Below are 27,462 nucleotides of genomic sequence, written 5' to 3' on the forward strand. Positions count from 1 at the left end.
GTTTAAGTAGAGCCACATCATATATGTGCCAAAGAAACATAAAAAGCCATATAACAACCTTAATTGGCTATACAGCCCCTACATGGTCGGCCCAGGCTTGCCCCTTAATGGGCTTTTAAATATTTTCATTTTTACCATTTGGTAATTATAGATTATATATTGAAGTTTTTAACGACTTTGACTGGCTATACATGTACCGCCCTTGCACAGTTGGTAGACTTCATCTTGCATTATAAACTAGAAGCTCACAATAGGTCTAGTTCTTTCCTTAAATTGCCAAAATATAGACAGATAAGCAGTTGATGGCTAAATAATACTGTTGATTGCAATAAAACAAAATGTGTGATTAATTGCATTATTCAGACTGATTTATCAAAAAACTAATTATTTGTGTTCGTTCAAATCATATTGTCAACTTATTCATTTGAGGGGAGATAACTCAAATCAGACAAATGTAACATCCTTAGAGTATCAACAAAGAAAAAACATTGTTATTACAACATGCATGGTCATATCTTAGAACAAGTTCAATCTGCAAAATATTTAGGCATTACTCTTTCTTCAGACCTCAAATGGAACAAACATATTCAACAATCAGCAGCAAAAGCAAACCAATCATTAGCATTCATCAGACGTAATCTAAAAATTAATTATAAATTAGTTAAGGAAAAAGCCTACCAAACAATAGTTAGACCAAAACTAGAATACTGCTGTACAGTTTGGGATCCATACACCTCAGAAAATATATATAAGTTGGAACAAGTACAAAGAAGAGCTGCAAGATATACTTGCAACAGATACCACAATACCAGCAGTGTATCTGAAATGATAGAACATCTAAAATGGCAATCCTTACAAGAACGCAGACTAAAAACCAGACTCCAAATGTTGCACAAAGTCATCAACAATGAAATTGCAATACCATCGCAAGATATACTCATAAAAAGCCAGTTTAAAACAAGAACTACCCATCAACAGACATACAGACAACTTCAGTGTAATAAAGACACCTTTAAATTTTCTTTTTTCCGCCAAACAATCAAAGATTGGAACAAATTACCACCCAATATCTCAAACCAAACCTCTACAGACAACTTTAAGGATGCACTCACTCATGAGGTGCTCCTTAAAACATACTCTCATCTAAACTAAATGTGCTTATTGTTTTTATCTTATAGTTATAAAAAAAAGTAATAAAAAAAAATGTAAAAATTGAAACTTAAAAAAATGTAAATTTCATAAATAAATAGAAGTAATAAAAAAAAAATGAAATTAACTTAAAGCGACCTCATACAAGCATGCGCCAGAAAGTTATCCTCAAAAAGTTGATGGTATTCCGTAACTAAAGAAGAAGAAGAAGATATTTTTTTATGAAAGGATGAAAGAGAAATTTTATTTTTTTACCTGTTGCAAGAAAACAAGGTCGGTGACAACATTTTTTGTTTTATTTTATTAAAACAAATTTTAAAACCTATCTTCTTGCATTTCATTTCAATATCCTATCTCATAGGTTTCTTTCCATTTATATTTATAATAAAGTGTTTCTTCAACCTGTGTAAATTTTGACAGTTTTGAATGACTTTAATATAGAATGTCCTAAATATGACGACATACCGTCATTTATCATTAACTGAATGGTTAATTTTATTTATCAATAGACGTTAACAGAATAAGAGGGTTGGAAAGACTAATCTAATATTATCACGTATTTCAGTTCTAAAGGTTCGTGGTTGTAAACTGCTCAACAGTACAGTATTTGGTTATTAGTCATACTTGAACAAAGACAACTTCCTTTTCCGGTTTTGGCCATAACGTGAAAGGTAGAAAATATTTACCATAGACTTAAATCCTGCCCTATTCTAATCAACACATTCATCATCTAGCAAAATTAAATTGCTTTTTACAGTAAATAAAAGAAACTCTCAAACCTCTCTCCATCAAATTGGCTAAGCTTTATACATAGTGTTCATAATTCTATATTTGTTTTTATGGGTAACGAAATTTTTGAAGAAACTGCAAATAACTTTACAACTTGCAGTAAACTTCTAGTTGAGCGACTTGGCACAGTATTAACGATATACAACATGCCCTTCGTACTAGGCATTCGAAATATGCAGGTGACCAGGCAGTGTATAATGTTTGACTTCTGTAAAAATGAAGTAAAATTAGTAAATTATATGAATACACATTTATGTCAAGAACAAGTTCTGAAACATGACGAGTTCGACTGGATTTGCAAGTATAGACATGCTGTATTTCTGCGTACGACAGCCTTTTCTCGATTAAATTTCTGAATGTCAAGACCTTAACTTCTTTAGACTTTACACCATATGCATTGTATCAAAACAATTATTTGCTGACCCAAACATTGTAGTAATAGAATGTGCTTAGGCTACACAATATTGTCTTTTACATGAGTCTCTAAGGACATGCTCAGCTGCTTTATTATATTAGTATGTAAGCTGTTAGCTGCGGAACCGTAGCTTTTAGGTCCTTATGTTATTTTTTTACTCTTTGCGGACCATAGACCTACAGATTTTTCCTTTTTCTAAACGTTCGGAATTGCGACCCAGGGCTTTCCATTGAAATTGAAGTAGAAGGCTGAATTAAAATTGTAGGCGGCTGTAACATGCGTTCGGCGAAGCCGGATGCCCACCAAGCTGTAAGCTTGGTGCCTTACGGCAGGGGGTATGGGGGCCGCTTAAGGCCCCCAGAAGCTCTGATATAAATAGAGCAAAATCCTGCATTCTCGCAATCTCCTGGCACCTAATTTCATCTTTCAAATGACCATTTTTTATGTATGAAATTAAAGAAAGAAAAAAAAATCTCAAAGAAATTTCATTTTTTTTTATGTTATTTTTTTTTATTTTCATTACCTTATGCTTGAAATTCATTTACTTTTAAAGGAGATTTATTCATATAATAATCCGGTTTGTTAAAAAAATCTTGATCGATTTATTTTGCATAACTACGTGCATTTGTAAACAAATGACCCCCCTTTTCTCTCTGAAGACTGTTAGAGTGGGGTGCTCATTTTCGCCACATCTTTCCATGTTTTCTACAGCTTATGTTCAGGTCTTAATGTTTTTGAAGTATACTGATATTTCTATATGAAGATAACTTCAAATGCAAAATTTACTTAAGCTTGAAAACTGGTTTGTTTTAAGAAAATAATCTGAAAAGTTAGATTAAAGGGTGTTTGAAATTTCCGGATGTTTTGTCAATGGGGGACACATATTCGCCGTTTTTACACATCTATTTAAAACCAAATAACCGCAGCTTTTAACAATTTTTATCAAATCAATTGCATTATAGATGAATAGCAGACATTTCAAAGGTATAAATAATTCAAAATTAGGGCATTCAGTCAAATATTTACTTAGAAATACTTCTTTGAAATCGTGTTTTTTATTCAGGAAATTGTCCGAAAATCGTTGTCCGTTTTTCGGTCATTTTCGGTAGGGGCCGCAATTTTGTCTCAGTTTAAAAAAATATTATATTTGTTATGAAAATATAATTTACGGGTACATTTCTTCCATTTCAGCCATCCTTTGATGTTTTTACACCTCAAAATCCTTAAACGGCGAAATTGTGTCCCCGGCGAAAATGAGCACCCCACTACGCGTATTTAAACCATACAATTATTTCTCAAGCATTGACAGAAAATTGATATATCCCCTGATTTTCTCTTTTTTTTTTTGTAAACTATTCAATAATTCGGATACATAAATCATTTGGAAATGTTATTTATTTGAGGTCGAGTCGACAATATTCTACTTTCGTTTTTGACCTCTCTGAACACCACGTGGGCTTTGAAAAATGAACTTCAAAAGAGACTGTTTTCCAGATTCTGAACAATATGATCTACTACACTTTCTTTAATTTGACTGATATTATTTCATAACATAAGATTGTCATCCTAATCTGATTGTCTTCACGTTTTAAAAGCCAAAAAAGCCAACGAGTTAATGACCATCGGAACGTCTCTATTGTTATCCTTCAATGGCCACCGGAACGTCTCTCTTGTTATCTTTGAAAAGAAACGATGCATTCTGACTTTAAATAGACAACCAATCAGTGACCTGAATTCATGTGAACTATATTTAGCCCAAGGTAAACACTGACTTTTCATCCTTGTTTATCGTGACCGCGACTTTGCGACAATACGTCTCTCGGCTGCCTGTAAACATTTGAAAAAGATATTTTTTTCTTTTTGAATTTATATTTTTGTCAGCGAAGTAGCCGGCACTTGAAGCCACCGCAAACGGCGGATTTCCGCCGGCTACCGGCTTCAATGGAAAGCCCTGGCGACCAAGGTTCAGGTCGCACTTATTTCCCCAAAAAATATTGTTTATGATCCATTCAAAGCTTGTCAATATATATAGTTCGTTACATTAGACATTTTTCTAGGATATGACGTACCTATTTATGTTTGAATATTCATTTCCTTACCACTATTATCGAATTAATCCCATTTGTATACATTCTCCGCCTATTTTTTTCAGCCGTATTGAATCTCCTCGTGAGTCATGATTAACAAGAAAAGATAACTCTTATCGTAAAAACGTGTTATTGTGCTTACATTGTCTTTTATTTTAATTTCATGACTTTTTCAACTTTAATTAAAGTTAAATGCTAACAGAAATAATCATTCTTCCCTGCAATTAAAATATTTCGTATGAATTATGTTGTAAAGTCTTAAAAACATTCAATTCTCGCTAAGAAATAAGTGAACAAGCTTACACATGTTTTCCGATAAGAGTTATCTTTTCTTGTTTTTCATAGGCGTTCCTCACCTCCAACATAGGAGATCAAGGATATTTGAGTTATCTTTTCTTGTTTTTTATGACGTCACGACAAGATTCAATAGGCGGAGAATGTAAACAAATGGTTTTAATATTAGATAATTGTGGTAAGGAAATGAATATTCAAACATAAATAGGTACGTCATATCCTAGAAAAATGTCTAACGAAACGAACTACATGTATATATATTGACAAGTTTTGCATGGATTATAAACAATATTTTTTGGGGAAATAAGTGCGACCTGAACATGGGTCGGAATTCCGAATTTTAGAAATAGGAAAAATCCGTAGCTCTATGGTCCGCAGCTAATAAGCTGTTAGATAAGAGAAAATATAATAGGCTATGTCACAAATTAAAGTTTTCAGCGAAATCATACGTAATGTGAGGAGTGGTTATCAAGCTTACTTTCACCAACCATTAAACTGTCTTGGGGAAGGGAGATCCATTACACTTAAAAAATGCTCAGTCTCTAATAATTCAATTTTGGTGTTATGATGCTCTATGTAGTCATGATCTTATATATATTTTTAGATATAAAGGCCAAGATGAAGTTCAACAAAATGGTGTCGTCCTCTCGTAGGAAGAATAGGAAGCGCCATTTTAATGCACCATCCCATGTAAGGAGGAAGATCATGAGCTCTGCTCTGTCAAAAGACTTGAGACAGAAATACAATGTCAGAAGTGTACCTATTCGAAAAGATGACGAGGTTCAGGTAAGTCCAATATTTGCTTCCTATGCAGAGGAGGAGGTCTAGTAGAAATAGACATTAACTTCATCTATTCAAGATTCATCACACATGTTTTCGTAAAAATAGTTGTTGACACATCAAAATGTATACTACATGTAGTACAGACTAAAAATGTTTAAATGCATTGGCAGAACTGAAGTGCAATATATCAAAACATTTTGTGTCACTAAAACTAAAAAACTCTTAGATGTAATGAAGATGTAATGAGTTTTTTTGTCAATTAAAGAAGTTGTCACTACAATAGAAGATTGAAAGTATTACTGTGTGGAAAGTATGAAACGCCAACAGTGATGAAAAAATGAAGAGAATAAAAGAAAGTTATACCTAGTTCTTGTCATGCCATATTTGTATATGCTAAAATCAGAAAAGTGCAGTGGAATATAATTTTTTTAAATCGTTCTGGACCTCCAATGCAACTTATGAAGATCCTTATACTACTTTGAGAACCTCTTATTAATGGTGAGGAAATTACATTTTATTGTTGCTTTTTGTGTAAAAATTGTCATTACTGACACATATAAAGTTATTGCTACAAATGTGCCTTTTCATAATGCATATATATTACATTACTTTATAGGTTGTCAGAGGTCATTATAAAGGACAGCAAGTTGGCAAAGTTGTTCAAGTATACAGAAAGAAGTTTGTGATATACATTGAAAGAATTCAGAGAGAAAAAGCCAATGGAGCTTCTGTCCATGTAGGAATTGACCCATCAAAGGTAAAAATAATACTAGGTTGCATTTCTGTAAATATTGACAATGCAATTTCCCATAGGAACTCCTTTTACAGCTAAAACTGTACCACTTTTACTATGAAGTTTTGAATAAAATCTGATCCTAGAATTGAAAGTTCATATGCACTACAATTTTTTTCAAAGGTCAAAATATAGGGCTGTGCGGCATATTTTCAACGTTTATATGCCCTGAACTTCTCACAGTTTAAACTAACACTAATTTTCTTAACTTCCCCTACCTCAAATAAAAGGTTACCACAGATTTCAATAGAAACAATTGCACATGTATGTTTACTGGTAACATTTCCAAGTTATGTCTCTATGAGATGGAACACAGAGATCATAACTGGGAACCAGTATGTAAACAAAATTAATTTTCTATGAATATTCTAAATCTCCCCAAAAGAGGCGTGGTTTGAGAAACAGCTGTATTTACAAAGTGCAACCTACTAATACACAAAATGATAAATTTACATCAGTTGAAATTGAAACAGGACGAGAATACTGCTGAAGATGTTACACTTTCACTGCAAGTAAGAAGCAGGGTCTTCTCTTTGTTCAATTAGTCTGATATTACTAGAAGTTGTAAATATCTCAAATGAATTCTTTTTTGTATAAATGACATTAACAGTTCAGATTTGATTTAAAATAATCTTGATAGCCAAATTAAATTGAAAATGCGAAGGGTATTGTAAACCTGATTGGAAAGTAATCAAAACAGGGTGGGTGCTTAAGAAATATGTATATCTTTGATGTCCTGGATTACCTGTTGTACAAAGGAACGTTGTAATTTAAATATAAAAATTGGATACAGAAACAATTTTCTGTTAACTGACATAATAAGTAGAATAATTAATGCATGTGTTTAGCACCAGGGTTCAATCTTTGTGGTTTTGCTCTGTAGTTAAGTCTCCCAAACAAAGTTTGGAGACTTATTGTTTTTGCTCAGTTCTTATTATTTTTATTATTCTTCTTTTTCTTTTTCCGCCACTTTAAAAAATGAACTTGTCCGCAGCGTTTCTCCAAAACCACTTGTCAGATTTACTTAGGATTTCATAAAATGTTAGACTAACATGTCTAGGTGAGCCATCAATCGTTCGTTTGTACATTGGGGTCTATTTGGGGGGCTAAAAGAAGGGAGGGGTTTACTATAGAACCCTATGGGATTTTATTTTAGAAAATTTTCAAATGAATATAACTTTAAAACTTTAAGTGATAAACACACACAGTCTTCAGAAATGATCAAGTGACAATAAAACAAATCACGTGAAATAAAGGGGGAATCTCTAGGGGGTCATCCCCACCCCCTTAAATTTGAGAATATGCTATTATCTTGTAAAGGGTCTAAATCCCCACCCCTAAGCCATGTATATTCTTGAATGGGACGATAAAACAAATTTAATGAATTAAAGGAGAAGTCCCTGGGGTCGCCCCCACCCCGTTCAATTTGAGAATGTGCTATTATCTTGTAAACGGTCCAGATCCCCACCCCTAAACCATATATATTCTTGTAGGGGACAATAAAACAAATCGAATGAAATTAAAGGGAAGTCCCTGGGGGTCGCCCCCACCCCGTTCAATTTGAGAATGTGCTATTATCTTGTAAACGGTCCAGATCCCCACCCCTAAACCATATATATTCTTGTAGGGGACAATAAAACAAATCGAATGAAATTAAAGGGAAGTCCCTGGGGGTCACCCTCACCCCATTCAATTTGAGAATGTGCTATTATCTTGTAAACGGTCCAGATCCCCACCCCTAAACCATATATATTCTTGTAGGGGACAATAAAACTAATAAAAAGAAATCAAAAGGAAGTCCCTAGGGGGTCACCCCACCCCGTCGTGTTTGAAAACTTGTAAACGGTCCATATCCCCACCCCTAAACCATGTATATTCTTGTATGGAACAATAAAACACAACAACTGAAATATAGGGAGAGTTCATGGGGTTACCCCTACCCCGCTCAATTTGAGAATGTTCTATTATCTTGTAAACGGTCCAGATCCCCACCCCTAATCCATATATATTCTTGTAGGGGACAATAAAATAAATGAAATAAAAGGGAAGTCCCTAGGGGGTCACCCCACCCCCTCTTGTTTGAAAACTTGTAAATGGTCAAGATCCCCACCTCTAAACCATATATATTCTTGTATGGGACAATTAAACAAGTCAAATTAATATGGGAGCTTTGTTTGGGAGACTTCGTAACAGCATCCTGTTACAATTACTTCTTGTTATACATGCTATAGTAAACTTTTGTAAACCCTCCTCTCTATATTTTACATATCTAGATGGGTTCCTTACACTCAAATACATTTAAACATTGCATTTGTTAAAATATTTTTTTAAAAAATTTCAAAAACTTCTCTAGGTCCCTGTACAAATGCAGTCACCAGACCTTTAAGGATTGTCGTAAATTTGCTTGAAATATTTGCCGCATGATATAAAGAAAACAACAATCTATCATTAATTTTAATTTAAGTTGGTGAAGAACCATATATTAAATTAATAGAAGTTTGATAGACAATTGTATTTTAAATTTTCACTGAAAACCATAAAAAACACATATTTCAAACAGTAATCAAAAATTGCCTGCATTTTAGTATTTTCCAAATATTTGCATTTACAGAATATATGAAACTCAATCACACAGATTTTCAAGACTTCCTGAAGTAAAAAAAAAGTATTGTAGGCCTACGGGAGTGTCATCTGTTTATATTGTTTGTTGATTTGATGTCACCATATGACATAATTGAAAAACAAAATCCAATGTAAAAGCACAACATGCCAATAGGTCACTAGGTACTAATTTCTCATGGGCTTTGGCAAAACCATGAAATTGAATTCCCCCCCCCCAAAAAAAATTGGTACCCACGAAATAATAAATGAATCCCCAGTATACCCAAAACATACAACAAGAGCCCTGCTGTATCAATATTATTTATTTTTCCCTTGCCAGAATTGAAAAATTTCCACATTAATCAAACTTTTTCAAAGAGTTAATAACTGCAATGATACATGTATAAAATATATGAAGTTGACAATTTTACCTTTGATATAAAATGCATGTGTTTAGCACCAGGGTTCAATCTTTGTGGTTTTGCTCTGTAGTTATACATGCTATAGTAAACTTTTGTAAACCCTCCTGTCTATATTTTATGTATCTAGATGGGTTCCTTACAGTCAAATACATTTAATCATTGCATTTTGTAAACATATTTAATTGAAATACAGTAACATTTTAGTACCCATGCATTCCCCTCAATCAGCTGTCAGCTTCCTCAGCAATTAATTTTAATCCCAAATATTTTCTGTGTTTCTAAGAACATAGAAAGTTGTATCATGGTATCAAACTCAGTTCATCACTACTTTACACTGTAATACAAATTTGCTTTAAACAATTATTGATGATTTAAACACACCATTTGGATTAAAGGAAGATAGATCCTTATGCTCTATACACACAATTTTTAATGTCTCAACAAAGTTCAAGTGTTTTGTTGGCTTGTATATGCTGATCAAATAGCTACAAAAATTGATCCCCATGATAATAAATGATTCCACAGTATGTCTTAACCAGAACATAAAACAAGCTTAAGCCTGTTGTGAAAATGTAACTTATTCTGGTTTTGGAGAAATGAACAGTCTATTGTCTTTACACAACTTCCAAAACTAGAAAAACAAGCCATAGTATAACTTAAAAGTACCTCTTAAGTTTACAGAGATCACAAAAAGTTATGAACTGAAAGATTTGACCATCAAAGTTTTGCAAAGAATAGACACAATATGGATATTTTGCAATATAAATATTGAATGGAGAGGACCACCAGATCTTCTTCCAAGCCTTTATTATCATGATTGTATAATTATCTGCAATGATTTAAAACACAAATTTTACCTTTAAATTGAATGCATGTGTTTAGCACCAGGGTTCAATCTTTGTGGTTTTGCTCTGTAGTTATACATGCTATAGTAAACTTTTGTAAACCCTCCTGTCTATATTGAACATATCTAGATGGGTTCCTTACAGTCAAATCATTTAATCATTGCATTTATTCAAATAATTAATTGTATTACAGTAACAACTTCCCATGCACTCACCTCGATCAACTGTCATCTTCATCAACATGTTGATTTGAATCCCTAATATTTTTTAAAAAAAAATGCCAAGTTGAACTATGTTCCTATTTCAAAGGAATGTTACTTAAAGAGATCACTTCTGGTTTTCCCAATGAGTGACTGATCTAAAGGGGTAAATTTTATGTTATAAATAAGATTCCTTTCCTTCCGATAATCAAATAATAAAAAAAATTATACTTATTTCTGATCGGTTTTATATATGCACCTAACTTGATATTGACAGTAATTCTGTCAAAAAATATACATTGTTTTCATGGTATGTTCAGTATTGCAGTCTGCACCAAAATCTCTTCCAATTATTAGTCTGAAGAACAATATTCCAACAGTTTTAATTTCTTATGTGTAAACAAAGTTTTGCAAATACTTAAGGTGGTACCCAACACCTAAACTAAAATTAATTTGGCTCGTTTATTTTTCTTCAAATTTTGACAAAATATTTACTTTGATGCTTTGACAAAAATATAAAATTTTCAAAAAATTTGAACCAACCGTTTAATCAGAAAAAATACACTGGTTATATAGCAGTTTGACGAACACTTCTTTTGATCATTGAGAAGCTTAATATTCCCTTAACAACACAACGTCATTAAAACGTTCTGCTGATTTTACAGAGTTATCTCCCTGTAGTGTTAGGTACCACCTTAATGGTCTGAATAAAATGTTGCTAGTCTGCAGGGCTCACGCTACCAGGCGACTTGGGCGAAGAAGTCGCCCTCCCGACCGTCACTTCGCTTTCCCCGACCCCCAAAAGCGAAAACAAGTCGCCCTGTATTTGACGAAAGTCGCTTTCAGTCGCTTCCGTCATCGGACATTTTCAATTTTTACCAAGTTGATGAAACATCAATTTTTTACTGATAATTAAAGAAATTCAGACATTAACTATTCATTATCTTTAGAAAAGAGGTTGAAGCATTGTCTTCGCAGTGTGTATCAGGTTATTTGATAAAAATACAACTTTTTATCACTTCGTGCATTTTTGCAAGTTCCGGTGCTTGTTTAATACTCGAAAACGTACATCAACCTAAATTTCGACGGCAAAATAAGTTTGTTACTTCATTTAAACGTGATAAAAGTTGCCTCCAGTAAATGTTTAATCCATTTATTGCATTAAAACCGTCATGTTCCTTTCCAAATAACTTGTCAAACATCGTTTATTTTTGAAAATTTTCTTGCATTCGTCCGCCATTGACCGATTTCTAAACTACGGATCTGAACCGGACCAGCTATGACCGAAATCCGTACTTTTACAATAATTACTACGGACGCACGGATGGAACAGCTGACAGAAGAATATTGATCCCAAAGGGGAAAAATTACGCATCCCACACGCATTAAGAGACTTTTGGTTACATCTAATTGATTGGTGGATATAATTCCCTATATTTTTTATGAATGTTTCAAACTATTGATTAAAGTTGCTTAACTCTGAAACTATTATACTAATATCAATATATTATGGCCCAGCTTAATAACTTTTATATTTTTTTTTATGAGAAACACTGAATTTCATACACAAGATAATTTTTAATTAAATTGTAATTGATATAATTTCTTTACATTTTTTAAAATAAATTTTTTTTTTTAGTGCTAGATATTTAGTTGGTAGTTTCTCACAAGAACCTTAGTAAAACTTAAACAACTTTTAATTTCAAATGTTACTTTAATTGTAATTTTTTACTCATATGAATTGAACAACATAAAAAGAACATTATTTACATATGGCCCTTTATACTATTGTAAAATCCAAACATTGTAGCGCACCCGCGCGAATGAGCACTTCTCTTTCAAATCTCACCACTTCTCCCTATCAGTTTCAAAAAGAGAAGTCACTTCTCCCTATAATTCTGAAGTAGTGTGAGCCCTGAGTCTGGGGCTTCAGACTAGTGGCTAACAGTGCTGACTGGTATTGATTTTGCTATTAAATGCATGTATATGAATTTAGCACCAGCTGGATTCTGTCTAGATGTCTTTATTCTGCAGTTATATATGCTATAATAACTTTTGTTTATCCTCCTGTCTATATATAACTTATATTTTCTCCAGGTCTTGATTTAAATATATTATTTTGTTGGCATGGATGATTCTTAAAACATCTTTATGAAAAAAAATACATATATATTTGTTTTAAACATTTGTGCATTATTATTTTGTAGGTAGTAATTGTCAAATTGAAGATTGATAAAGACAGGAAAAGGATTCTGGAACGTAAAGCCCGATCCAGACAAGTCGCTGACAAAGGCAAACACACAGAAGAAACTATTATGGAAACTTCATAAACTATTAAATATCATGGGAAATATTGTGTTTCATTTCATGTGTCAAATACTTTACCAGTAATACTTTTATTTAAAGTTCCTATAAATGGCGGTTTGCCATTCTCGAAAGAAATTGATTTTTTTCTTCATCAAAGACCAAATGCTGTAGAAGTTAACGACTTAAGTCACTGTATGGCTTTCAATAATAAACATAATCCATATTGCATAGCAAGCTATCAAAAAAAACTTGAAATGGCAAATATAAAACAATTCAAGAGAGAAATCTAACTGCCTGATTTAGGTACAAATCAAGAAACTAAAAACAAATATGAAATATTGCTTCAATTGACAACAACATACTTGCATATTCCTGACCCAAGACAGCTTCGCATAGAATGAGGTGGGGTTATCAAGGTTTACTGGGACTGGAGTAACTGAACATATCTGGTGTAACTGAACATGACTAAAAAATCAATTGAAAAGAGTTTGAATTGTCAAATCGATACAAACCACATAAACAAGTAACACGAGAAATAAAAACAGATTTGAGAGTACTCCCAGCTACTTGGAGCTTAGTCAAATCCAATAACAATTGGAAAAAAAATGTCCAAGTCATTAAATGTAAATCTGTATACATCCAATAGATTAGAACAGTCGAGAACAACATGACCTTGTGCAATGCAAAAATATATAGGTACCATTATCACTGAACTTGTACACATTTTTGTTAAGGGGCCAACTGAAGCACTCCTCATTTTGCAGGATTTTGCAAAAATAATGCTATCTGACACAAAAAAAATGATAAATAGGAAATATGAAATTTCGAAAATAAACATGAAGAGAGAGTTTAATCTGTCTAGTGGGGTTTCCTAATCTGCTGTAACAGTACAGCATAAAAACGAACTATAAAAATCAGTTTTAAAAGGCTCAATGCATCAGATGGACAAAAGTACAAGTGGTCGTGACCGGGTACTATATTTGGTGTATGGAATGATTGTAAGATGAACATGTCTAACTCATTTTCATGGTTCAGTGGTCAAAGTAGTATTTGTGTTTGGATTTTTGCCGAGTCTGCAACTTAAGTTGCAGAAAGCTGGACATAGTGATAGTAATCTGCCGGCATTAGCTAACTTAAGCTTTATATTTTAGAAAGTGGAAGACCTGTATGCTTCATACTTTGTTTATAGATACCTCATGTAAGGTTAATTTTGGTGGTCAAGTCCATATCTCAGATACTATAAGCAATAGGCCTAGTATATTTCGTGTATGGAATGACTAAGGTGTACATGTCCAACTGACTGGTGTCATCTGACTTTTACCTCATTTTTTTCTTGTACTGTTTGCATTAGGTCTATATTTTGTGTAAGGAATGATTGGAAGATGTACATATCTAGCTGGCAGGTGTCATCTGACCGTGCGTGACCTTATTTTCATGATTTTTTTTATGATCTAGGTGTTGGTCGCGCTGGTTTTATTTTGACCTTGACCTCATTTGACAGTTCATTGCTCAGTGTTGAGTTTTTATACGACCGCAAAAATTTTAATTTTTCGTTGTATATTGCTATCACGTTGGCGTCGTCCGAATACTTTTAGTTTTCGAACTCTAACTTTAGTGAAAGTAAATAAAAATCTATGAAATTTTAACACAAAGTTTATGACCACAAAAGGAAGGTTGGGATTGGTTTTGGGAGTTTTGATCCCAACATTTTAGGAATTGGGGGCCAAAAAGGGCCCAAATAAGCATTTTCTTGGTTTTCGCACTATAACTTTAGTTTAAGTAAATGGAAATTTATGAAATTTTGACACAAGGTTTATGACCACAAAAGGAAGGTTGGGATTGATTTTGGGAGTTTTGGTTCCAACAGTTGAGGAATTAGGGGCCAAAAAAAGGCCCAAATAAGCATTATTCTTGGTTTTCGCACAATAACTTTAGTATTAGTAAATAGAAATCAATGAAATTTAAACACAAGGTTTATGACCACAAAAGGAAGGTTGGGATTGATTTTGGGAGTTGAGGTCCGAACAGTTTAGGAATTAGGGGCCAAAAAAGCCCTTTTTTTGTTTTTTGCACCATAACTTTAGTATAAGTAAATAGAAATCTATGAAATTTAAACACAAGGTTTATGACCATAAAAGGAAGGTTTGGATTGATTTTGGGAGTTTTGGTCCCAACAGTTTAGGAAAAAGGGGCCCAAAGGGTCCAAAATTAAACTTTGTTTGATTTCATCAAAAATTGAATAATTGGGGTTCTTTGATATGCCGAATCTGACTGTATGTAGATTCTTAATTTTTGGTCCCGTTTACAAATTGGTCTACATTAAGGTCCAAAGGGTCCAAAATTAAACTTTGTTTGATTTTGACAAAAATTGAATCCTTGGGGTTCTTTGATATACTGAATCTAAAAACGTACTTAGATTTTTGATTATTGGCCCAGTTTTCAAGTTGGTCCAAATCGGGGTCCAAAATTAAACTTTGTTTGATTTCATCAAAAATTGTATAATTGGGTTTCTTTGATATGCCGATTCTAACTGTGTATGTAGATTCGTAATTTTTGGTCTCGTTTTCAAATTGGTCAACATAAAGGTCCAAAGGGTCCAAAATTAAACTTAGCTTGATTTTAAAAAAAATTGAATTCTTGGGCTTCTTTGATATGCTGAATCTAAACATGTACTTAGATTTTTGATTATGGGCCCAGTTTTCAAGTTGGTCCAAATCAGGATCTAAAATTATTATATTAAGTATTGTGCAATAGCAAGAAATTTTCAATTGCAGAGTATTCAGCAATAGCAAGAAATCTTCAATTGCACAGTATTGTGAAATAGCAAGACATTTTCAATTACACAGTATTGAGCAATAGCAAGAAATCTTCAATTGCACAGTATTGTGCAATAGCAAATATTTTCAATTGGACAGTATTGGGCAATAGCAAGAAATATCTAATTGCACAATATTGTGCAATAGCAAGAAGTTTTCAATTGATTGGAGTTATCTTTCTTTGTCCAGAATAGTAGTTGAAACAACTTAAATCATTGTTTTATACAATATACAATGTACATTTTTACTTTTACTACCAACTGATAAATTAAAACAATCTTTACCATTCAGTGATAACAAGCACTTTTTTTTACATTTTAATATTATGATGTATTTAAATGAGTAGTTATTGCTATTTCTTCAATTTTTTTGAGAGGATTAATATTCAACAGCATAGTGAATTGCTCAAAGGCAAAACAAACATTTTAAGTTCATTAGACCACATTCATTCTGTGTCAGAAATCTATGTTGTGTCAACTATTTAATCACAGTCCAAATTTAGAGCTGAATCCAGCTTGAAAGTTGTGTCCATACTTGCCCCAACCGTTTAGGGTTCAACATCTGCGGTCGTATAAAGCTGCGCCCTGCGGAGCATCTGGTTGTGTTTTGGTCTGTTTTTCTTGAACTGTAAGCAAAAGGTCAACTATATTTATAATATGGAAGAATTGTTAGCTGTACATATCTGCCTGGCATGGTTCAACTGACCTTGACCTCATTTTCATGGTGCATTGGTCGATGTTTAGTTTTCTTGGATGCTTTATATTTAGGACTATCAACATAATATCAATGATTAGTAAAGAGGGCGAGACATTTCAGCATGTGCACTCTTGTTTTTTTTCTAATATATGTAATAGGTAATATAATATAATGGGTGTATGAAAGTATATTATGATGTACATGTCTGTGTCACATGTTTTATTTGACCTTGACCTCTTTCACAGTTCATTAATTAATTAAGCAACAAGTCCAGTATATTTTTTGTATGGAAGGATTGTAAGGTCTATGTATATCTGGCAGGTATCATTTGACCTTGACCTCATTTTCATGGTTCATTTGTCAACATGTAGTTTGTTTCTAGAGGCGGATTTAGGGGGAGGGCCCCATCCCCTTTTTCTGGGAAAAATTTGGTTGATTATATAGGGAATCACTTAAGCATGACCGGGGCGTGCCCCCTTCTTAGGCAGTCAGTTATCCCCACTTGTGAAAAATTCTGGATCCGTCACTAGTTTCTTAGATACTTTAAGCACTAGGTGTACTATATTTAATGCATAGATTGGTTGTAGATTGGTTGTCAACTGACCGTGACCTAATTTCCATGGTTCATTGCATTTTGGTTCATGTTTAGTTTGGATGAGTCATACTTAGAAACTAGAATCAATAGGTCTCATATATCTGGTGTATTGTATGATTGTAAGGTGTACATGTATTTCCCGTTTTGTTTATCTGACATTGACCTCATTTTTTTTTGGATGATTTTAAGTTTATGTAATACTTGTAGTAAAGCTTTATATTTAAAACTTTCAAAATAAAATAAATGATCCGTAAAGAAGGCGAGGCATTTCGTTGTGTGCACTCATTTCTTCTAAATAGGCACAAAAAGGGATGTGGGGAAGCCCGCATGTAAATAGTTAATCATATCACCATTTTTGGAGAACTCGCTGGTTAACTTTAATTGGTGACCCACATTTCGTGTCTTTACCAAGTTGAGCTATCTACAGAATCTTTTTTTGTTGTTTCTCTTCTCTTTCTGTATCTGTATGTTACACAGTGCAGGATCAGATCACGGATATATGCGCACTGGAAGGAGAGCGGATTGGTTAAACCAACCAATGGAGGGCAGCCGTGTAACCCTCAACTGTCTTTTGGCATGCAATATTCTCTTCTATAGATGGTACCACTGCACTATTGTTTTTGTAAAAAAATGATAGACTAGTTCTTTCGATTGTCTGTTTTGCAGTCAATCAATTTTGTATGATCTGCTATTTCTGTCTTTTATATTTGTATATTGGAAGTAACTAACGTTGTTTGCCTTGACTTGGCGTTTGCTTCTGATTTCTTGTATGTAGTCAGTTGGATCAATAGCCTGCACCAATCCCTCAACCACTTTGTAGAACATTGTCAGACTCTGATTTTCCCTTCGTTCTTGGAGAGGTGGTAGTAAGTTTTAGCTTAGAAAGCATAATTGGTTTATGTGTCTCTGTTTGGAGGAGTCGAGGGTTTTTGATTGTGATGAGGGTTTTTTTTGAAATGATATTTATTTTTTCATTTGTTAATTCCTGTTTTCCCGTTTATGAATTATTTCGTCTGTTTTCCAAAAACTTTATTATAACGCCTCGAAGGATGACTGGGGTTCATTTTGGATAATGTTTTTTTTTTGCGTCCGATTATATGAATTTACATAATTATACATATTTACATCTTATTATTACACCTCTGAAATGGACTGTGTCCGGGAGCGGATCCAGCCATTTGAAAAAAAGGGGGGGGGGGTCTAATCATATTTCTCCATTGAAATAACATTGTTCGTCCAAATAATTCAACTCCCGGACCCCCCTTCTCGGTCAATACTTTTTATTAGAACTCCATTTTGTCGTATGGAGACGAGATGATTGTAGTACAATAAAAAAGAATGAATGTACGTCAATAATTTGACAAAAACATAAAGTCGACAGAAGATAAACCTTTGTCAATACAGTAGTATACACAAGTTACATGAAACAAATATAAATAACAGTGGTGTAGGGAGGTTCAGGGATTGGACCCCCCTTTTTATGACGCCACAGTAGCAGAGGGGGCATTAAGTTTTACTCTTGTCCGTCTGTACGTACCAAAGTTGGTTTCCATACTCTAACTTAAGTTTGCCTTAACCAAATGATATGAAGATCATACACAATGTTTACTATAACTAAATACAGATCAAGTTTAAATTTTTGTGCTGTCATTTTTCCTTTCTAGAGTTATGCCCCTTTAAAAATGGAAAAATTGCTAATTTTTTCGTTTCCGTTCTCTAACTTAAGTTTGCCTCAACCAAATGTTATGAAACTTATACACAAAGCTTATTACCACATTATACAGATCAAGTTTGAATTTTGGTGTCGTCACTTTTACTGTTCTCGGGTTATACTTTTATAAATAGAAAAATTGCTAAATTTTCATTTTTTTCTAAAAACTTCAATCAAGTAATTTTATAAATTTGAGTTATCTACCTTTATCCATGATTATAGTTGAATCAACTACAATCAATGCTTTATACAATGTTTAATTTGCCTTTCACTGATAAATTGAAGCAATCTTTACCATTGCGTGCTTACAAGCACTTTGATTACCGTTTTAGGGTTATGCCCCTTTACAAATAAAAAAAATGCAAAATTTCTCGTTTCCGTTCTATAACTTGAATTTGTCTCAACTAAATGTAATGCATTGTTTATAGAATCATATTCAAAACAGTGTAGCTATGGCCATTGATTGACAACCTTAAATTATCCCATTGACTGGGGCAGATTATGTGAACGTTTGTCTGTAACAACCGCTGTTCACTATGTACTTGTTTAAGGCACTTAAACTGTGGGGTCATAAAAGGTTCTCAACACCTAAGTAAAGAAATTAGAAAAACTAATCAGGAATAACACGATGTTTTGATTTATATCAATAATATAAATCAAAACATAAAGTTATTCCTGATTAATTTTTAGAACTATTTTAATATTAAAGGCGTTAAGAACCTTTGGTGACCCCACAGTTTAAATTCTATAATAAGTAAGTAGTGAGCAGTTGTCGTTGCAGACACACGTTCACCTAATCTGCCCCAGTCAATGGGATACTTTAAGGTTGTCAATCAATGGCCACAGCTACACTGTTTTGAATATGATTCTATAATACTTTTTACCACAGACCTCAGTCTAAGTTCAATTTTTGGAAGCATCACTTTACAGTTCTCGAGTTTCCTCTGGACACAAAAGTCATTCCCCATTTTTTATCATGGGTTGAATGCCATCTTATAAAAATGGCTGGATCTGCCCCTGATAAAAAGAAAATATAGTATGCACACTACTTTCCCGACCATGCGAGGGATGTACATCCAGTCAAGGTCGTTATACACTTTCATCATCAACACTACTTTCAAATATAAAATGAGACAATCGACACACATGTGATATGATTTCAGATCATACCAGAGACATATACCCCGTTTAGCGGGTTATTTACGCGGGTGTAAAATTTCGCGATTTTCATCGAATAAGGTATACGAAATATCTTGGCGGTTATTATTTTGGCGGATTAAAAAGGTTTATCAATACCTTTGCATGTGCCGCTTTAAATTGACGGAATGTATTTTTGCGATTTTGGTCTATCCGCGAAAATATGCGAAAATTTGCACCCTGCGAAAATAACTCGCTTTACGGTATATGTCTCTGATCATACCTATCTACAACTTTCTATTTGTACTTGATGGTTAGTCAGTCCAAATTGACAGAGTGTGTTAGATTCACAGGGTTTAAAAATATATCTTTAAAGCCACAAAAGTTTTCTGGAACGTTTGAATATCTAACTCCACGTTTATTTAAATTTGTCTTTTAGAAATGTTCTAACTGTCACTGGTCTTTAACCAAATTTTCATTAATATAAGATTGAATTAACCATATACGTAAGATCAAATGATCACTGATGACGTCTTTTCTTTTAAGATTATTTAACATCATTTAAAAATAAACTACTAACAAAAGACTATTTGTTTTATGTATAATATTAAAATATTTATATGGAAGCCTTTAACAAAATATTTTACAAATAATCACGAATTTACGACATACTAAATCTTATTTAAATGTTCTTCTATTATTTTGTTTTTTTAAATGATTATGCTTAAATCACTGTCTTGTGAATTTTTTAAAGAATTTTATTGAGATAAAACTTGGAAACTTCAATGAAATTTAACCACTGATTTTCGATGCTTGGAGGTAAGTGGACTCATTCCAATAATTATAAGATGACAAATGATCTGAATTTAAGATGAGGTATTGGAGTGTGCTACATCTGACGGGGAATGTATCATTTCTATATTGTATTTTTTTTTACATTTGTTCATATTTGTTCACATAAACAATCATGATTCTATGTTCACATAGTCTGGATAAAATTAATTTACTCGTTTCCTTATTTCAAAATGTTCTTGAGGGACATGAGGCTAAACGTATACCGGTTTTCTTTTACAACATATTGTACTTTTAACGAACATTATTACGTAATCATACTAAATTCTATCATTGGTTTTACAATATTCTTATGTTGCTATTAGATGTCGTATGTAGCGGCCATCGAAAATTGAATCAAATAATGTACTTTTTCCCCATGGGAATAAGTGACAATTATTTATTTTTTATTTTTCCCCATGGGTATAAGTGACAATTATTTATTTTTTCACAAACCACGTTAAGCTAAATTATATGTAACTACTACTCTTCAAGCTTAAAGTATCAATTTTGAACTCTACATATATATATATATATATATGCGTCTATCACCCACTCTACCAAGCAGAACCACCATTGTTGGCTTTTGCAGTGAAGATAAAATCCAATTTGATTAAAAACTTTGTTGGGGGTATACATTATATTATTTGTACATTTACTAGATCATTGATGTTATTCATAATTTTTGTCTATTATAATGTCTTTTAATATACTGAGTCTGTAATATGTTCTTTGTAAGTCTATTTAACGGACATAAAACATCTGAACATTAGAACATGTATTTAGTTTATGCGGCTTTGTACGTTTGGCTGGTAAAGATAACTAACTGACGGACGGACGGACATACAACAGATAAGATGCTGAAATCTGAATACCTCCTGCTTCTGATATCATTTGGAATTAAAATAATGATATTTGTTTCTGTTTTAGTACTACAGAAGATAACAATTGTTGCTGCCTTAGCTCTCTCATTGACTAAGGCATCGCATAAAAAGGGTCTTGCGGTCTCAGATGGTGATAGGCGGCATAGACGTTGTGGAGATGAAAAAGTTTTCAAGAATGTCCATTGGTGGTGAGTATTTAGAGTTGTAATTTATTCACAAGATATGAACTTTTTCATTCTTATTTTGAAAACATTTTTTTTCGTTCGTTACGACGCAACCTATATTGAGCTGCATTATCATGCAATAAGTTCATATTTAAAATGGATGTTTTAATATGCTGGCATGGAACATTTTCACTCATTATAAATTACTTGTATTCAATTTAGCTAAAAAAAAGTAACTGCAATGATTGTTCTGTTCAATTATTTATGAGAAACGTACCGACTTGTAATCATATATTTAATTTTGTCCCCGAATACTGTTTTCTGTAAACGTCACGGATGCCATTACTCATTGTTCATATAAAATATTAAATGTTCTGGTGTTTGCTGGTGAATGAATTCAGTTACTGAATGTATTCTCGAAATTGAAAAAAAAAGATCATTTCAATATATATATATGCGTGATGCTGTAACTCTTTGAAAATATTGTGCTGTGGTATTATGAGTACAAAATAGTTCTTCATTCTAAACAAATCTGTTATTTTAGGTATGACTGGCATACATATCCTTGGAAGCATACCCTCCATGAGTGTTCTCATAATCTGAAACATGGTTATGTACCTATGGTGTGGGGATGGAGGCCAGATGTAGACACGCCTATTCATTTACTATCGCGATCAAAATATGTACTTGGTTTTAACGAACCAAATCACGAGAAACAGTCGAAAATGTCACCACGGGATGCTGCAAGACACTGGAGAGTTCTCCAGAAGAAAGCACATGGCAAAATACTTGTTAGCCCTGCAGTAGCTCCATGCGGAAGTTGTGAATATGGACCAATCGAATGGCTGGACGAATTTTTCAAGTTGTGTCGTCATTGCAGGGTCGACCATATTGCAACACATTCCTATCGATGTGAAGCCAGCGAGACAATGGTGTATTTGAATGCGTTGTGGGAGAGGTACAGGAAGCCAATATGGCTGACAGAATTTGCATGTCCACAAGATAAATCCGCTGCAGATCAACTTCAGTTTATGAAACAAATATTGCCTTTACTAGAATCAGCAGATTACGTGTTTCGATACTCTTGGTTTGTCAGCAGAAACACCGAAAATTTGTTTACAACAAAAGCCGTTAGTCTCCTCCACCAAAACTCAAGGGAAATGACAACTCTAGGCAAATATTACAATGATTTTGATGGTTGAACTAAGTAAATGATATTATTCTTGATTTTCGATCATATCTTATCAATTTTATTTCATTTCATTTTTATTTTCACTTGTTTAAATGATATTAAATTCCCTGAACTCTTATGAAATCTGTATGTCAATATGAAGATTTGTTTTTCTCATTACCTTCTTCAATAAATATGCAACCTACAAAAACGTGAGGTGTGTAATAATCGACTAAATGGAATTTGTTGTTTTTCTTAGAATTGTGTCTGATATTGAAACTGATTAACAAATTAATCAGTGATATGTAGTCGTGTAACTAAGCACTATACGTATCAAGAAAGCTAATTATTATTTTCTTGACTGCAATAACGAACGCAATCACTCAGCGTCCGTCAATGCGAAAGCATGATACTAAAAGATTCAGATTAAGAGAAATAAATCCCCCTACAAATTTGTTTGTTTAGCATGTATTGCCTCTTGGTTGATGCTCTCTGTGCCATAAAAAGATCAAGCAAAGAGAAGGATTGGAACAGAAACACCAACAACAAAAATTCAACCCAAGACGACACATGCTAATCAAACGATTTTTAAGGGGGAATTATTTCCCTTAATCTTTATATTTTAGTGCTATGCTTTCGTAAATTGGTGGTTTCTTTCAGTATAATATATTTTTATGCCCCACCTACGATAGTAGAGGGGCATTATGTTTTCTGGTCTGTGCCTCCGTTCGTCTGTGCGTCCGTCCGTCCGTTCGTCCCACTTCAGGTTAAAGTTTTTGGTCAAGGTAGTTTTTGATGAAGCTGAAGTCCAATCAACTTGAAACTTAGTACACATGTTCCTTATGATATGATCTTTCTTATTTTAAAACAAAATTAGACTTTTGACACCATTTTCATGGTCCACTGAACATAGAAATTAAAAGTGTGAGTTTCAGGTTAAAAGTTTTTGGTCAAGGTAGTTTTTGATGACGCTGAAGTCCAATCAACTTGAAACTTAGTACACATGTTCCTTGTGATATGATCTTTCTTATTTTAAAACAAAATTAGTCTTTTGACACCATTTTCATGGTCCACTGAACATAGAAATTAAAAGTGTGAGTTTCAGGTTAAAGTTTTTGGTCAAGGTTGTTTTTGATGAAGCTGAAGTCCAATCAACTTGAAACGTAGTACACATGTTCCTTATGATATGATCTTTCTTATTTTAAAACAAAATTAGACTTTTGACACCATTTTCATGGTCCACTGATCATAGAAATTAAAAGTATGAGTTTCAGGTTAAAGTTTTTGGTCAAGGTTGTTTTTGATGAAGCTGAAGTCCAATCAACTTGAAACTTAGTACACATGTTCCTTATGATATGATCTTTCTTATTTTAAAACAAAATTAGACTTTTGACACCATTTTCATGGTCCACTGATCATAGAAATTAAAAGTATGAGTTTCAGGTTAAAGTTTTTGGTCAAGGTTGTTTTTGATGAAGCTGAAGTCCAATCAACTTGAAACTTAGTACACATGTTCCTTATGATATGATCTTTCTTATTTTAAAACAAAATTAGACTTTTGACACCATTTTCATGGTCCACTGATCATAGAAATTAAAAGTATGAGTTTCAGGTTAAAGTTTTTGGTCAAGGTAGTTTTTGATGAAGCTGAAGTCCAATCAACTTGAAACTTAGTACACATGTTTCTTATGATATGATCTTTCATATTTTTAAACCAAATTAGACTTTTGACCCCATTTTCATGGTCCACTGAACATAGAAATTAAAAGTGTAAGTTTCAGGTTAAAGTTTTAGGTCAAGGTAGTTTTTGATGAAGTTAAAGTCCAATCAACTTGAAACTTAGTACACGTGTTCCTTATTAGTTGATCTTTTTACTTTTAAGGCCAAATAAGTTTTTTTACCCAATTTCACGGTCCATCGAACATGGAAAATGATAATGCGAGTGGGGCATCCGTGTACTTTGGACACATTCTTGTTTTAATTATCAGATTGTAGTACAGAAAGCAAAACCTGCGAAAATGAGGAAAAAGTAATTTTTCTATTACAACTAGCAGGGTTCAAATGACGATTTCAACAATGTTGACTGATTTATGCCCCACTTATGGTCTTTATGTTTTCTGGTCTGTGCGTCCGTTTGTTTGCTTCAGGTTACAGTTTTTGGTCAAGAAAGTTTTTGATGAAGCTGAAGTTCAATCAACTTTAAACTCAATACACATGTTCCCTATGATATGAACTTTCTACTGTTAATGCCAAATAAGAGTTCTGACCCCAATGTCATAGTCCCCTGAACATAGAAAATGATAGTGCTATTGGGGCATCCGTGTACTTATGGACACATTGGTTCTTGTTAATCTTCTTTGTAGCTGCATACAAAATCTTACACAACTTAACATAATCCAAGAAAATGAGGTCAAGGTCATAAAGCCAAACAAGAAATACAAGCATTACAATCATTCATTACACTTAATATAGTTGACCTATTGCTTATAGTTTCTAAGAAACAGACTTGGCCAAGAAAAATAAATATTGACCATTGGACCATGAAAATGAGATCAAGGCCAGATGAACCATGCCAGGCAGACATGTATGTAGCTTACAATCCTTCCGTACATCAAATATAGTTGAGCTATTGCTTATAGCTTAAGAAAAACAGAACAAAACACAAAAACTTAACACTGAGTAATGAACTTTGAAAATGAGGTAAAGGTAAAATAAAACCTGCAAGACTGACATGTACATCATAAAATATTTCCATTCACCAAATATAGTTGATTAATTGCATAAAATATCAGAGACGTCAACTAAAAAAACTTAATTTTTTTTTACCACTGAACCATGAAAATGAGGTCAAGGTCACATGACACCTGCCAATTTGACATGCTCACCTTACAATCACTCCATACACCAAATATAGTAGCCCTATTGCATACAGTATAAAAAAACCCAGACCAAAACACAACCAGATACTCCACAGGGCGCAGCTTTATACAACCGCAGAGGTCGAACCCTGAACAGTTGGGGAAAGTATGGACACAACATTCAAGCTTGATACAGCTCTGAATTTAGATTGTGATGATATAGTTGACACAACATAGGTTTCTGACACAGAATGAATGTGGACTAAGAACTAAAACTTAAAAAATTTAAATTAGACATTTACAAATGTACCTATTATGGTCCAATATCCAAAATCTAAATACATGGTTAGATTCAGCATATCAAAGAACCCCAAGAATTCAATTTTTGATGAAATCAAATAATGTTCAATTTTGGACCCTTTAGACCTCAATGTGGACCAATTTGATAACCGGGCCCAAATATTAATAAATAGTTGACACAGCATAGGTTTCTGACATAGAATGAATGTGGTCTAATGAACTTAAAATTTTTGTTTTGCCTTTGAGCAATTCACTATGCTGTTGAATATTAATCCTCTCAAAAAAATGTTTGAAGAAATTTTCTTTTTATTTATGAAATCTGAAATGAGAAAAATTGAAACCCCCAAATTTTTTTTTCACATCCCCCTTTCCTTTATTCCAAAACTGATCTCAATTCAAATTTCTAATGGAATTTGCAACAATAACTACAAATTTAAATACATCATAAAATATTAAAATGTAAAAAAAGTGCTTGTTATCACTGAATGGTAAAGATTGTTTTAATTTATCAGTTGGTAGTAAAAGTGAATATACATTGTATATTGTATAAAACAATGATTTAATTGATTCAACTACTATTCTGGACAAAGAAAGATAACTCCAATTGAAATTTCTTGCTATTGCACAATAGTGTGCAATTAGATATTTCTTGCTGTTGTGCAATACTGTGCAATTGAAAATACTTGCTATTGCACAATACTGTGCAATTGAAGATTTCTTGCTATTGCACAATACTGTGCAATTGAAAATTTCATACTATTGCTGAGTACTGTGCAGTTGAAAATTTCTTGCTATTGCACAATACTTAATAATATATAATTTTGGATCCTGATTTGGACCAACTTGAAAACTGGGCCCATAATCAAAATTCTAAGTACATGTTTAGATTCAGCATATCAAAGAAGCCCAAGAATTCAATTTTTTGTTAAAATCAAACGAAGTTTAATTTTTGACCCTTTGGACTTTAATGTAGACCAATTTGAAAACGGGACCAAACATTAAGAATCTACATACACAGTTAGATTTGGCATATCAAAGAACCCCAATTATTCAATTTTTGAAGAAATAAAACAAAATTTAATTTCGGACCCCGATTTGGACCAACTTGAAAACTGGGCCCAATATCAAAAATCTAAGTACATGTTTAGATTCAGCATATCAAAGAAGCCCAAGAATTCAATTTTTGTTAAAATCAAACGAAGTTTAATTTTGGACCCTTTGGACCTTAATGTAAACCAATTTGAAAGCAGGACCAAAAATTAAGAATCTACATACACAGTTAGATTCGGCATATCAAAGAACCCCAATTATTCAATTTTTGATGAAATCAAACAAAGTTTAATTTTGGACCCTTTGGGCCCCTTATTTCTAAACTGTTAGGACCAAAACTCCCAAAATCAATCCCAACCTTCCTTTTATGGTCATAAACCTTGTGTTTAAATTTCATAGATTTCTATTTACTTATACTAAAGTTATGGTGCGAAAACCAAGAAAAATGCTTATTTGGGCCCCTTTTTGGCCCTTTATTCCTAAACTGTTGGGACCGCAACTCCCAAACTCAATACCAACCTTCCTTTTTTGGTCAAAAACCTTGTGTTCAAATTTCATTGATTT

General features: G+C 33.1%; 2 protein-coding genes across 2 annotated transcripts; both read left to right on the forward strand.

Moving 5' to 3' along the window:
- The first annotated feature begins 1,696 nt into the window (after positions 1–1,696).
- LOC143072916 (large ribosomal subunit protein uL24-like) lies at positions 1,697–12,729 on the forward strand. Its single transcript, XM_076248085.1, has 4 exons — positions 1,697–1,820; positions 5,339–5,520; positions 6,134–6,274; positions 12,586–12,729. Exons 2-4 carry the CDS (start codon positions 5,353–5,355, stop codon positions 12,706–12,708), a joined length of 432 nt encoding a protein of 143 aa, XP_076104200.1. The 5' UTR covers positions 1,697–1,820; positions 5,339–5,352; the 3' UTR covers positions 12,709–12,729.
- Positions 12,730–20,354: 7,625 nt separating this feature from the next.
- LOC143072917 (uncharacterized) lies at positions 20,355–22,927 on the forward strand. The gene is made up of 3 exons (XM_076248087.1): positions 20,355–20,459; positions 21,402–21,543; positions 22,064–22,927. Exons 1-3 carry the CDS (start codon positions 20,450–20,452, stop codon positions 22,719–22,721), a joined length of 810 nt encoding a protein of 269 aa, XP_076104202.1. The 5' UTR covers positions 20,355–20,449; the 3' UTR covers positions 22,722–22,927.
- Positions 22,928–27,462: the final 4,535 nt, after the last annotated feature.

The sequence above is a fragment of the Mytilus galloprovincialis genome, chromosome 4 (genome assembly GCF_965363235.1).
Source record: "Mytilus galloprovincialis chromosome 4, xbMytGall1.hap1.1, whole genome shotgun sequence".
Taxonomy (NCBI): Eukaryota; Metazoa; Mollusca; class Bivalvia; order Mytilida; family Mytilidae; genus Mytilus; species Mytilus galloprovincialis.

Excerpts from the sequence above, each read along its gene's own strand:
- LOC143072917 (XM_076248087.1), top strand. Across the intron at positions 21,544-22,063 it reads TTCAAGAATGTCCATTGGTG|GTATGACTGGCATACATATC; the intron begins GTGAGTATTTAG and ends CTGTTATTTTAG.
- LOC143072916 (XM_076248085.1), top strand. The coding sequence starts at position 5,353 with ATGAAGTTCAACAAAATGGTGTCGTCCTCTCGTAGGAAGAATAGGAAG. Across the intron at positions 5,521-6,133 it reads GAAAAGATGACGAGGTTCAG|GTTGTCAGAGGTCATTATAA; the intron begins GTAAGTCCAATA and ends ATTACTTTATAG. Across the intron at positions 6,275-12,585 it reads TAGGAATTGACCCATCAAAG|GTAGTAATTGTCAAATTGAA; the intron begins GTAAAAATAATA and ends ATTATTTTGTAG.